This window comes from Pezoporus occidentalis, unplaced genomic scaffold (assembly GCF_034315485.1).
Source record: "Pezoporus occidentalis ecotype Australia unplaced genomic scaffold, CSIRO_AGI_Poc_V1 ctg497, whole genome shotgun sequence".
Lineage (NCBI taxonomy): Eukaryota > Metazoa > Chordata > Aves > Psittaciformes > Psittacidae > Pezoporus > Pezoporus occidentalis.
The window spans coordinates 32,192-46,573 of NW_026915832.1; the positions used below are offsets into that span (position 1 = coordinate 32,192).

At 63.8% G+C, this 14,382-nt stretch overlaps 1 protein-coding gene across 1 annotated transcript in view; it reads right to left on the minus strand.

Annotated features, from left to right (window-relative positions):
• Positions 1 to 14,382, minus strand: part of LOC134173087 (cadherin EGF LAG seven-pass G-type receptor 2-like) — a 44,877-nt gene that overhangs the window by 4,343 nt on the left and 26,152 nt on the right. Inside the window, 12 exon segments of the mRNA XM_062636786.1 lie at positions 495 to 616; positions 695 to 817; positions 1,844 to 1,970; positions 4,150 to 4,226; positions 4,316 to 4,428; positions 5,033 to 5,207; positions 6,386 to 6,586; positions 7,030 to 7,156; positions 10,283 to 10,450; positions 12,397 to 12,661; positions 12,970 to 13,113; positions 14,122 to 14,305. Coding sequence (XP_062492770.1) covers positions 495 to 616; positions 695 to 817; positions 1,844 to 1,970; positions 4,150 to 4,226; positions 4,316 to 4,428; positions 5,033 to 5,207; positions 6,386 to 6,586; positions 7,030 to 7,156; positions 10,283 to 10,450; positions 12,397 to 12,661; positions 12,970 to 13,113; positions 14,122 to 14,305 — 1,826 coding nt within the window.

Consider the following 14,382-nt stretch of genomic DNA (forward strand, 5'->3'; position numbering starts at 1 on the left):
CATCGCCACCCCATCACCCCAACACCATGCCATTGCCCCCCCATCGCCCCAACACCATGCCATTGCCACCCCATTTCCCCATCACCCCATCACCGTGCCATTGCCACCCCATCACTCCAACACCATGCCATCGCCACCCCATTTCCCCATCACCCCAGCACCGTGCCATTGCCACCCCATCACCCCAATACTGTGCCATTGCCACCCCATCACCCCATCACCGTGCCATCGCCACCCCATTTCCCCATCACCCCATCACCGTGCCATTGCCACCCCATCACCCCAATACTGTGCCATCGCCACCCCATCACCGTGCCATCACCACCCCATCACCCCAACACCATGCCATTGCCACCCCATCACCCCATCACCGTGCCATCGCCACCCCATCACCCCAGCACCGTGCCATCGCCACCCCATCACCCCAACACCGTGCCATCGCCACCCCATTGCCCCATCACCCCCGCCCCGTGCCGTCCCCCCCGCGCCGGTACCGGCACACGAAGGGGATGTAGCTGTGCTGGCTCTTCGCGGTGCTGTGCAGGGACCCGCTGGAACCGCCGCCGGGTACCGGGTAGAGCCGCCCGGCCACGTAGGTGCTGTCCCCGCCATAGGCCTGCCATGGGGACGGGGCCATCAGCGCCAGGCCTGGGGGCTGCACCCTGGGGACCCCCCCCCTTCCCCCGGCACCCACCGCGGTGAGGGTGGATTTGGTGGCCAGCGCCGGGTCGGGGCTGCGCCGGCGGGAGCAGCTCAGGCGCAGGCTCCTCCGCACCTCCTTGCTCAGCACCACGCAGAATAGGAACACGAGGGGGCCCTGGGGTGGGGATGGAGGGGCATGGGCATGGGGGGGGGAGCACCCCCCCTGTACCCATTGTGCGCCCCACATTGGCAGCTGAAATGGGGTGAGGGATCCGTGTGGGGGGCACAGGGTTTATGGGGGGGGGTATAGGGCTATGTGGAGGGGCTGTAGAGGGAATGAGGGGCACAGGGGGAATGGGAATCTATGGTGTGGAACAGGGGGTGTAGGGGGGCTATGCGCAGGATATGGGGTGGGCACAGGGGTTATGGGGGCCACAAGGGCATGGGGGGGCCATGAGGTATGAGAGTGCTATGGGGTATAGGGGAATAATTGAGCACAGAGGGCATGGAGGGGCCATGGGGTATGGGGGTGCTATGGGGCATAGGGGAGTAATGGAGCACAGAGGGCATGGAGGGGCCATGGGTTATAGGGGTGCTATGGGGTATAAGGGAATAATGGAGCACAGAAGGCATGGGGGGGCCATGGGGTATGAGAGTGCTATGGGGTATAGGGGAATAATGGAGCACAGAGGGCATGGGGGGGCCACGGGGTATGGGAGTGCTATGGGGTATAGGGGAATAATGGAGCACAGAGGGCATGGGGGGGCCACGGGGTATGGGAGTGCTATGGGGTATAGGGGAATAATGGAGCACAGAAGGCATGGGAGGGCATGGGGTATGGGAGTGCTATGGGGCATAGGGGAATAATGGAGCACAGAGGGCATGGGGGGGCCATGGGGTATGGGAGTGCTATGGGGCATAGGGGAATAATGGAGCACAGAGGGTATGGGGGAGCACAGAGGCTATGGGGGGGCACAGAGGCTATGGGGGGCACAGAGGCTATGGGGTGATGAGGGACCCAGGTGGTAAGGGGGGACCATGGGGTACATCGAGGTCCAGGCAGGATGAGGGGCCCAGGAGTTACATGGGGGCACAGGGGGCATGGGGGGGCCAGGGGTATCGGGGACACAGGAGTGATGGGGGGCTATGGGGGCACACGGGGGTATGGGAGCGGCCGGGGGCTCTGGGGGTGCGGTGTCACCTGGAGGCAGTTGTTGATGGCGAACAGGTAATGGAAGAGCAGCGCATCGCTGTTCACCGAGAGCAGCGCCAGGAGCCAGGCGAGGCTGGGCAGGGCCAGCAGCACCACGGCCGTGCGGAGCGCGGAGCTGGGGACAGCGCTGCCCGTGATGCACGGCACCCAGCACCCTGCCTGCACCCAGCACCCTGCCTGCACCCTGCCTGCACCCAGCACCCTGCCTGCACCCTGCCTGCACCCAGCACCCTGCCTGCACCCTGCCTGCACCCTGCCTGCACCCAGCACCCTGCCTGTGTCCTGCCTGCACCCAGCACCCTGCCTGCACCCTGCCTGCACCCAGCACCCTGCCTGCACCCTGCCTGCACCCAGCACCCTGCCTGTGTCCTGCCTGCACCCAGCACCCTGCCTGCACCCTGCCTGCACCCAGCACCCTGCCTGCACCCTGCCTGCACCCAGCACCCTGCCTGTGTCCTGCCTGCACCCAGCACCCTGCCTGCACCCTGCCTGCACCCAGCACCCTGCCTGCACCCAGCACCCTGCCTGTGTCCTGCCTGCACCCAGCACCCTGCCTGCACCCTGCCTGCACCCAGCACCCTGCCTGCACCCTGCCTGCACCCAGCACCCTGCCTGTGTCCTGCCTGCACCCAGCACCCTGCCTGCACCCTGCCTGCACCCAGCACCCTGCCTGCACCCTGCCTGCACCCAGCACCCTGCCTGTGTCCTGCCTGCACCCAGCACCCTGCCTGCCCCCTGCCTGCAGCCAGCACCCTGCCTGCACCCCAGCACCCTGCCTGCACCCAGCACCCTACACCCAGCACCCTGCCTGTGACACACAGCACCCAGCACCCTGCCTGCACCCTGCACCCTGCCTGCACCCTGCCTGCACCCAGCACCCTGCCTGCACCCAGCACCCTGCCTGCACCCTGCCTGCACCCAGCACCCTGCCTGCACCCTGCCTGCACCCAGCACCCTGCCTGCACCCAGCACCCTGCCTGCACCCTGCCTGCACCCAGCACCCTGCCTGTGTCCTGCCTGCACCCAGCACCCTGCCTGCACCCTGCCTGCACCCAGCACCCTGCCTGCACCCTGCCTGCACCCAGCACCCTGCCTGTGTCCTGCCTGCACCCAGCACCCTGCCTGCACCCTGCCTGCACCCAGCACCCTGCCTGCTCCCTGCCTGCACCCAGCACCCTACCTGTGACACACGGCACCCAGCACCCTGCCTGCACCCAGCACCCTGCCTGCACCCAGCACCCTGCCTGCACCCTGCCTGCACCCAGCACCCTGCCTGTGTCCTGCCTGCACCCAGCACCCTGCCTGCACCCTGCCTGCACCCAGCACCCTGCCTGCACCCTGCCTGCACCCAGCACCCTGCCTGTGTCCTGCCTGCACCCAGCACCCTGCCTGAACCCTGCCTGCACCCAGCACCCTGCCTGCACCCTGCCTGCACCCAGCACCCTGCCTGTGTCCTGCCTGCACCCAGCACCCTGCCTGCACCCTGCCTGCACCCAGCACCCTGCCTGCACCCAGCACCCTGCCTGCACCCTGCCTGCACCCAGCACCCTGCTTGTGTCCTGCCTGCACCCAGCACCCTGCCTGCACCCGGCCTGCACCCAGCACCCTGCCTGCACCCAGCACCCTGCCTGCACCCAGCACCCTACACCCAGCACCCTGCCTGCACCCTGCCTGCACCCAGCACCCTACACCCAGCACCCTGCCTGCACACTGCCTGCACCCAGCACCCTGCCTGCACCCTGCCTGCACCCAGCATCCTGCCTGCACCCAGCACCCTACACCCAGCACCCTGCCTGCACCCAGCACCCTACCTGTGCCCTGCCTACATCCAGCAACCTGCCTGCTCTCAACACCCTACCTGTTCCCTGCCTGCACCCAGCACCCTGCCTGCTCTCAACACCCTACCTGTTCCCTGCCTGCACCCAGCACCCTGCCTGCTCCCAACACCCTGCCTGTGCCCTGCCTGCACCCAGCACCCTGCCTGCACCCAGCGCCCTGCCTGCTCCCAACACCCTGCCTGTGACACACTGCACCTAGCACCCTGCCTGCACCCAGCACCCTGCCTGTGCCCAGCACTCTACCTGCTCCCAACACCCTGCCGGCACCCAGCACCCTGCCTGCACCCAGCACCCTGCCTGCACCCAACACCCTGCCCTGTACCCCCCTACCAGCCAGGGGCACCCATCACCTCCCTGCCACCCCTGGTTGCGCCGGCACCCAATGTCGTGTCGTCCCCCTGCCATGGGTATCCCCCCACCCGGTGCCCCCCACCCATGGGTGCCCAGCTCACTCACCCTGTGCCCTTCTTCTCAAAGCCCTGTGGCGTGGCACAAGTGGCCCTGGCTGCCAACACGAGGAAGAAGATGCTGACCTGGGGGGGGGGGCAGCCGGGTGAGCAGCGCCGAGGTGGGAGCACCCATGGGTGCGCTGGGCCCCCCGCTGCCCTCAGCCCCCACTCACGGCCACGGCGCAGGCGATGGGCCCGGCCAGGCTCCAGACCAGGCTGTCGTGGATGGAGAGCCAGCAGAAGTCGGGGTTCCCGTAGCCCTGGGGGTCCAGCCCCACGGCCAGCCCTGGGGGGCAGCGGCACGGCTCAGGGGCGGGGCCAGCCGGGGGGGGGGGCGTGGCCAGGGAGAAAGGGGGCGGAGCTAAGGGTGGGGTGGTGCTATGACCTGGGCAAGGAATTTAAACCTTGGGGAGGGGCGGGCTTATGCTAATGAGGGCGGAGCTAAATCGGACATGGGGCTGTGGGGGCATGGCCATGTGTTTGGGGGCGTGGCTAAGATCGTGAGGGCGGGGCTATACCATAATGGGCAGGGCTGTGTGGCTTTCTAGAGGGGATGGGGTTAGGGAAAGGGGGCGTGGCCAGGGAGCAAGGGGGCGGAGCTAAGGGTGGGGTGGTGCTATGAGCTGGGCAAGGGGTTTAAATCTGGGGGGGGGGCGGGTTTGCCACGTTGGGGGAGGAGTTATGCTAATGAGGGTGGAGGTAAATTGGAAACGGGGTTGTCGGGGCGTGGTCACATATTTGAGGGCGGGGCTACGATCTAAGGGGCGTGGCTATACCATAATGGGCAGGGATGTATGGATGGGGTTAGGGACAGAGGGCGTGGCCAGCAGCCTAGGGGTGGGGCTAGGAGCAGGGTGTGGGGTTAAGAGCCCCCGGGGCCGTATCCTGACCGGTGATGAAGGCGGGCAGCCCCCAGCCCAGCACGTGGTAGAAGCGCATGGGCCCGCGGTCGACGTGCCGGGGCTCGCTGCGGCGCCGGTAGAGGTGCAGCCCCTCGAGCAGCGCCCACCCCACGGCGCTCAGGTACAGGAACTGCAGCAGGATGGCGACCACCGTGCACGCCAGCTGCGGGGAGGATGCACGGAGACCAAGCCCTATGCGTTAGCCCTTGCGCACACCAGCACCCCAACCGATTGGGACCCACACCCCCTTTAAGATGCCCCATAGCCTTTTATAGGTCCTGGGCCAGAGAAGAAACCTCCCAACCCCTTTAAGAAGCCCCAGTCCTATGAGAGGCCACAACCCCTATGAGAAGCTGCACCCCCTTTAGGAGAAGCACCCGCTATTAAAGCCACACCCCCTTTGAGAGGTCCCACCCCCTTTAAGAAGCCCCTCCCCTTTGAGACCACCCCCATTCCTTTGAAAGCCCCCCCCCCTTTTTAAGAGGCCCTTTAGGAGAAGCACCCACTGTTAAAGCCACACCCTCTTTGAGAAGTCCCACCCCTTTTAAGAAGCCCCTCCCCTTTGAGACCACCCCCCATCCCTTTTAAACCCCCCCCTTATAAGAGGCACTTTAGGAGATGCACCCCCTATTAAAGCCACGCCCCCTTTAAGAGGCCCCTCCCCTTTGAGACCCTCCCACCCATTTAAGAGCCCCCCCCTTTTAAGAGGCACTTCAGAAGCACCCACTATTAAAGCCACACCCCCTTTGAGAAGTCCCACCCCCTTTAAGAGGCCCCTCCCCTTTGAGACCCCTCCCACCCATTTAAGAGCCCCCCCTTTAAGAGGCCCTTTAGAAGCACCCACTGTTAAAGACACACCCTCTTTGAGAAGTCCCACCCCTTTTAAGAAGCCCCTCCCCTTTGAGACCACGCCCCATCCCTTTTAAACCCCCCCCTCATAAGAGGCACTTTAGAAGCACCCCCTATTAAAGCCACGCCCCCTTTAAGAGGACCCTCCCCTTTCAGACCCCCCCCACCCATTTAAGAGCCCCCCCTTTTAAGAGGCCCTTTAGAAGCACCCACAATTAAAGCCACACCCCCTTTGAGAAGTCCCACCCCTTTTAAGAAGCCCCTCCCCTTTGAGACACCCCCCCCATCCCTTTGAAAGCCCCCCCATATAAGAGGCCCTTTAGAAGCACCCACTATTAAAGCCACACCCCCTTTGAGAAGTCCCACCCCCTTTAAGAGGCCCCTCCCCTTTGAGCCCCCCATCCCTTTTTAAGCCCCGCCCCCTTTAAAGAGGCCCCACCCCAAAAGTCGTCATCCCCCCCCCCCCTTTGATAGCCTCCCCATGCCCCGCACCGGGCTGTCGGCCTGGTTGATGCCGAGCAGGAAGACGAGCTGGGCCAGCAGGAGCGCGGCGGCCGCGTGCCGGCGGATGCTGTGCCGGTTGGAGCGCGGCGCCCGCGGCCCGCCCAGCGCCAGCACCGCCAGCAGCAGCCCCGCCAGCCCCACGGCCAGCGAGCCGTAGGTCAGCGCCGACAGCGGCAGGATCTCCCCGTTCTGCGGCACCCAGAGAGCACGCGTCGGCACGGGGTGCGAGGCTCAGGCCACGCCCCCTTCTCCTTATAAGGAGCCACGGCGAAGCTCCGCCCACAATGACACCACCCAATGGGGAGGCTACGCACGGCCCCCCCCCCGGCCTCCCATGACACAAGCCCCGATTGCGCTGCCGTGGGAGCTCCGCCCACTTCACGTAGCTCCGCCCACTGAGAACCACGCCCGACCCTTGAAGCCACGCCCCCTTAAAAAGCTCCTCCCATTTACCCCCCGCCCACCCTGTTCAGCCAAGCCCCGCCCCTTCAGAACACCCCCCCATGGACCCTCCCCTTCTACCGAGCACCTCCCATTGCTCCGCCCCCTTAGCGCAAGCCCCGCCCCTTGACTTCACACCTCCCCACCCCGTGTGTGTGTCCCCCCCGTGTCCCGGTGTCCCGGTGCGGCACCTCGCGGCGGGAGATGTCCATGAGCACGGCGAAGCTGGTCAGGTGATGGCACTGGCAGCTCACGTGGCTCCGGTTGCGGAACACGACCTCACAGCCCCGCGCCGACCAACCGCCCGCGGCACCCGCCCTGCGCCAGCACCGTCACACACACAGCGGGACACCCAACGGGACACCCAATGGGACACCCAACGGGACACCCAACGGGACACCCCAACAACAGGACACCCAACGGGGACACCCCAACAACGGGACACCCAACAGGGACACCCCAACAACGGGACACCCAACAGGGACACCCCAACAACGGGACACCCAACGGGGACACCCAACAGGGACACCCCAACAACGGGACACCCAACGGGACACCCGCACAACGGGACACCCAATGGGGACACCCCAACAACAGGACACCCAACGGGACACCCCAACAATGGGACACCCAACGGGACACCCCAACAACGGGACACCCAACGGGGACACCCCAACAACGGGACACCCAACGGGACACCCCAACAATGGGACACCCAACGGGACACCCCAACAACGGGACACCCAACGGGGACACCCCAACAACGGGACACCCAACGGGACACCCCAACAATGGGACACCCAATAGGGACACCCCAACAACGGGACACCCAACGGGACACCCCAACAATGGGACACCCAATAGGGACACCCCAACAACAGGACACCCAACGGGACACCCCAACAACGGGACACCCAACGGGACACCCCAACAATGGGACACCCAATAGGGACACCCCAACAACAGGACACCCAACGGGACACCCAACGGGACACCCCAACAATGGGACACCCAACGGGACACCCCAACAATGGGACACCCAACGGGACACCCCAACAACGGGACACCCAACGGGACACCCCAACAATGGGACACCCAATAGGGACACCCCAACAACAGGACACCCAACGGGACACCCCAACAACGGGACACCCAACGGGACACCCCAACAATGGGACACACAATAGGGACACCCCAACAACAGGACACCCAACGGGACACCCCAACAATGGGACACCCAATAGGGACACCCCAACAACGGGACACCCAATGGGGACACCCCAACAACGGGACACCCAACGGGACACCCCAACAATGGGACACCCAACGGGGACACCCCAACAACGGGACACCCAACGGGGACACCCCAACAATGGGACACCCAACGGGGACACCCCAACAACAGGACACCCAACAGGGACACCCCAACAAGGGGACACCCAACAGGGACACCCCAACAATGGGACACCCAATGGGGACACCCCAACAACGGGACACCCAACGGGGACACCCCAACAAGGGGACACCCAACAGGGACACCCCAACAATGGGACACCCAACGGGGACACCCCAACAACGGGACACCCAACGGGACACCCCACAACGGGACACCCCAACAATGGGACACCCAATAGGGACACCCCAACAACAGGACACCCAACGGGACACCCAACGGGACACCCCAACAATGGGACACCCAACGGGACACCCCAACAACGGGACACCCAACGGGACACCCCAACAATGGGACACCCAATAGGGACACCCCAACAACAGGACACCCAACGGGACACCCCACAACGGGACACCCAACGGGACACCCCAACAATGGGACACACAATAGGGACACCCCAACAACAGGACACCCAACGGGACACCCCAACAATGGGACACCCAATAGGGACACCCCAACAACGGGACACCCAATGGGGACACCCCAACAACGGGACACCCAACGGGACACCCCAACAATGGGACACCCAACGGGACACCCCAACAACGGGACACCCAACGGGGACACCCCAACAATGGGACACCCAACAGGGACACCTGCACAATGGGACAACCAACGGGGACACCCCAACAACAGGACACCCAACGGGGACACCCCAACAAGGGGACACCCAACAGGGACACCCCAACAATGGGACACCCAACGGGGACACCCCAACAACGGGACACCCAACGGGGACACCCCAACAAGGGGACACCCAACAGGGACACCCCAACAATGGGACACCCAACGGGGACACCCCAACAACGGGACACCCAACGGGGACACCCCAACAAGGGGACACCCAACAGGGACACCCCAACAATGGGACACCCAACAGGGACACACGCGCTATGGGGACACCCGCGCTATGGAGACACCAGCACAACAGGGACACCCCAACAATGGGACACCCACCTGGGACACCCACACTATGGGGACACCCCACTGGGGACACCTGCACTATGGGGACACACTCACAATGGGGAGACCCCACTGGGGACACCCGCATAATGGGGACACCCACACAAAGGGGACACCCCACTGGGGACACCCGCACACTGGGACACCCACCAGGGACACCCCACTGGGGACAACCCACTGGGGACACCTGCACTATGGGGACACCCGCACACTGGGACACCCACTGGGGACATCCGCACTTTGGGACACCCGCACTATGGGGACACCCACTGAGGACACCCACACTATGCGGACACCAGCACAACGGGGACACCCACACAATGGGGACACACAATGGGGACACCCACACTATGGGACACCCACTGAGGACACCCACACTATGGTGACACCCTCACAATGGGGAAACCCACCAGGAACACCAGCACTATGGGACACTCACACAATGGGGACACCTGCGCTATGGGACACCCACAGTATGGGGACACCCACTGGGGACACCCACACTATGGGGACACCAGCACAACGGGGACACCCACACAATGGGACACACAATGGGGACACCCACACTATGGGGACACCAGAACAACAGGGACACCACACAATGGGGACACCCGCCAGGGACACCCACACTATGGGACACCCACACAATGGGGACACCCACACTATGGGACACCCACACAATGGGGACACCCACACTATGGGCACACCAGTACAATGAGGACACCAGCCCAACGGGGACACCCACACAATGGGGACACCCACTGCGGACACCCACACAATGGGGACAACAACCACCCCACTGGGGACATCAACCCAGGGACCCCCGGGAGCCACCCTCAACCACCGCCTGGGGCCACCAACCATAGACACCCATTAGGGTCACCCACCAGCACCGTCCATCACCACCCATGGAGGACACCCATCAGCGCCCATCACTGGGCACCCACTGGGGACACCCACCGGCACCCACAGCCGCTGCATGGGGGACACCCCCACCCCCCCCCCCGGTGTCCCTGTCCCCAGCTCACAGCAGGGAATGGTTCCAGAACACGCAGATGGGTTTGGAGCGCTCCTGGGTCTCGAGCAGCCGGAACTGCAGGGTGATGGGCTCCTCCAGCGCCCGCGGCGCCCGCGCGCCCCCCGCGTGCACGCTGATGCTCACCACCGGCGTGTTGATCACCGGGCGCTTCGGCACCCTGCGGGGTGAGCGACGGCCGTCAGGGGGTGCACCCGGACACCCCAACACCCCAAACCCCACACACACTGACACCCTAACAACCTGACACCCCAACACCCCGTTCCTGACACCCTGACACCCCAAAACCCACATACACTGACACCCTAACAACCTGACACCCCAACACCCCAACACCCCATTCCTGACACCCTGACACCCCAAAACCCACATACACTGACACCCTAACAACCTGACACCCCAACACCCCAACACCCGTTCCTGACACCCTGACACCCCAAAACCCACATACACTGACACCCTAACAACCTGACACCCCAACACCCCGTTCCTGACACCCTGACACCCCAAAACCCACATACACTGACACCCTAACAACCTGACACCCCAACACCCCGTTCCTGACACCCTGACACCCCAAAACCCACAAACACTGACACCCTAACAACCTGACACCCCAACACCCCGTTCCTGACACCCTGACACCCCAAAACCCACATACACTGACACCCTAACAACCTGACACCCCAACACCCTGACACCCCAAAACACCCTATTCCTGACACCCTGACACCCCAACACCCACATACACTGACACCCTAACAACCTGACACCCCAACACCCCGTTCCTGACACCCTGACACCCCAAAACCCACATACACTGACACCCTAACAACCTGACACCCCAACACCCCGTTCCTGACACCCTGACACCCCAAAACCCACATACACTGACACCCTAACAACCTGACACCCCAACACCCCGTTCCTGACACCCTGACACCCCAAAACCCACATACACTGACTAACAACCTAACAACCTGACACCCCAACACTGACACCGTAACAACCTCCTGACACCCTGACACCCCAAAACCCACATACCTGACACCCTAACCCACACACACTGACACCCTGACACCCCAAAACCCACAACCTGACACCCCAACACCCCGTTCCTGACACCCTGACACCCCAAAACCCACATACACTGACACACAACCTGACACCCCAACACCCCATTCCACACCCTGACACCCCAAAACCCACATACACTGACACCCTAACAACCTGACACCCCAACACCCCGTTCCTGACACCCTGACACCCCAAAACCCACATACACTGACACCCTAACAACCTGACACCCCAACACCCTGTTCCTGACACCCTGATACCCTGACACACCAAAACGCAGATACCATGACACCCTTATCCTCCAACACCCTGACGCTTCAGCAACCTGACACCCCAACACCCCAACACCCCATTCCTGACACCGTAACCCAAAACCCAGATACCCTGACACACTGACTCTCCAATACCAGGACACCTCAACAACCTGACACCCCAACACCTCGTTCCTGACACCATGATTCCCTGACACCCCAAATCCCAGATACCATGACACCCTTACCCTCCAACACCCTGACACTTCAATAACCTGACACCCCCAACACCCTGACCCCCTGTTCCTGACACCCTGACACCATGATATCCTGACACCCCAAAACCCAGATAGCCTGACACCCTTACCCTCCAACACCCTGACACCCCGTTCCTGACACCCTGATATCCTGACACCCCAAAACCCCGATACCCTGACACCCTTACCCTCCAACACCCTGACACCTGACACCCCAAAACCCCGATACCCTGACACCCTTACCCTCCAACACCCTGACACCTCAACAACCTGACACCTCAACACCTCAACACCCCATTCCTGACACCGATACTCTGACACCCCAAAACCCAGATACCCTGACACCCTTACCCTCCAACACCCTGACACCTCAACAACCTGACACCTCAACACCCTGTTCCTGACACCCCAACACCCTCACACCCTGACACCCCATTCCCGGCGGTTACCCTGGTGACCCCTCCTGTCCCCATCATCCCAGCCCCACACCGGTTCCCCCCACCCCGGGCCAAGGCACCCACCTGAGGCTGCGCTTGTCGGTGTCGTACTGCTCGGGCAGCAGCCCCGCCAGTGTGCGGTAGATGATGACGCTGGCGATGGCCTGACCCTCGCCCGGGGCCGGGTGCCGCTTGCGCCGGGTCACCAGGGGCGCCTTTTCCTCCTCACCCTCCTCATCCTCGTCATCATCGTCTCCATCCTCATCCTCTTCATCCCCCTCCTGCTGCTGCTGCTGCTGCTGCCGCCCGCCCGTGCCCTGCGGTGCCCGCTCCTGCCCAGCCGAGGGCTCTGGGGTGTGAGGGAAGGGATGGGTGAGCCCTGCCAGCCCCATGGGTACAGCGCTGACCCCAGCCCCATGGGTACAGCGGTGACCCCAGCCCTGCCAGCCCCATAGGTACAGCAGTGACCCCAGCCCTGCCAGCCCCATAGGTACAGCGGTGACCCCAGCCCTGCCAGCCCCATAGGTACAGCGGTGACCCCAGCCCCATGGGTACAGCAGTGACCCCAGCCCTGCCAGCCCCATGGGTACAGCAGTGACCCCAGCCCCATAGGCACAGCGCTGACCCCAAACCCTGGCTGTGCCCCCCAGGACTCACGCCGGCCGCGGGGGGCCCGGAACACGCTCTCGGGCAGGATGACGCTGGTCTCCAGGTCCGGTGGCTTCTCCCCCCGCAGCGCCTCGTAGCGCGGCAGCCGAGCGCCCGCGGAGCTGCCTTTGTCCAACCGCACCACGGACACCACTGCGGCACCGGCACCAATGGCACCGGTACCACTGACACCGGTACCCACTGACACCGGTACCCACTGATACCAGCACTGCTGGCACCGGTACCCACTTACACCGGTACCCACTGACACCAGTTCCCACTGACACTGGCACCACCGGCACTGGTACCCACTGATACCAGCACTGCTGGCACCAGCACCCACTTACACCAGTACCCACTGACACTGGTATCCACTGTCACTGGCACTGGTGCCCAGTGACACTGGTGCCAACGGCACTGGTACCCACTGACACCAGTACCCACTGGCACTGGCACCACTGGCACTGGTACCCACTGACACTGGTACCCACTGACACCAGTACCCACTGGCACCATTGGCACCGGTACCCACTGACACTGGTACCCACTGACACTGGCACCACTGACACCAGTACCCCCTGACACCAGTCAGTACCCACTTGCAGTGGCACCACTGGCACTACACTGCTGGCACCGGTACCCACTGACACCAGTACCCACGGACACCGGTACCCACTGATACCAGCACTGCTGGCACCGGTACTCACTTACACCGGTACCCACTGACACTGGCACCACCAGCACTGGTACCCACTGACACCGGTGCCCACTGATACCAGCACTGCTGGCACCAGCACCCACTTACACCGGTACCCACTGACACCGGTATCCACTGTCACTGGCACCACTGGCACTGGTGCCCACTGACACTGGTGCCAATGGCACTGGTACCCACTGACACCAGTACCCACTGGCACTGGCACCACTGGCACTGATACTCACTGACACCAGCATCTCTGGCACCGGCACCACTGTCACTGGTACCCACGGACCCCGCACCCACGGACCCATATACACCACACCCCCTGAGCACACACATTCCCAGGCATACCCATCCCCTGCGCACCCATCCCTGTCCCCAGCACGCGCCTCCCTGCGCGCATCCATGTCCCCTGAGCACCACCGTGCCCGCGTCCCCCCCCGGGCACCCCTGGCGCTGACCGATGTTGGGGGTGACGATGGTGAAGGGGCTCAGGTAGGTCTGGGGCATGTTCTGCGCCAGGGCACTGGCGTAGTCCTCGAAGTGCTTGAGCAGCCAGGCCGTGCCGCCCTCCGTCTGCTGGATCAGCTCCCAGTGCCGCTTGGTGCTGCTGTCCAGCAGCGCGCTGCCCACCCGCAGCAGGTTCTGTGCCCCCCGACACCGGCACCGTCACCCGGGCGTCCCTTGTCCGTGTGGGTACCATCACCCCCTCCCCGTGCTGT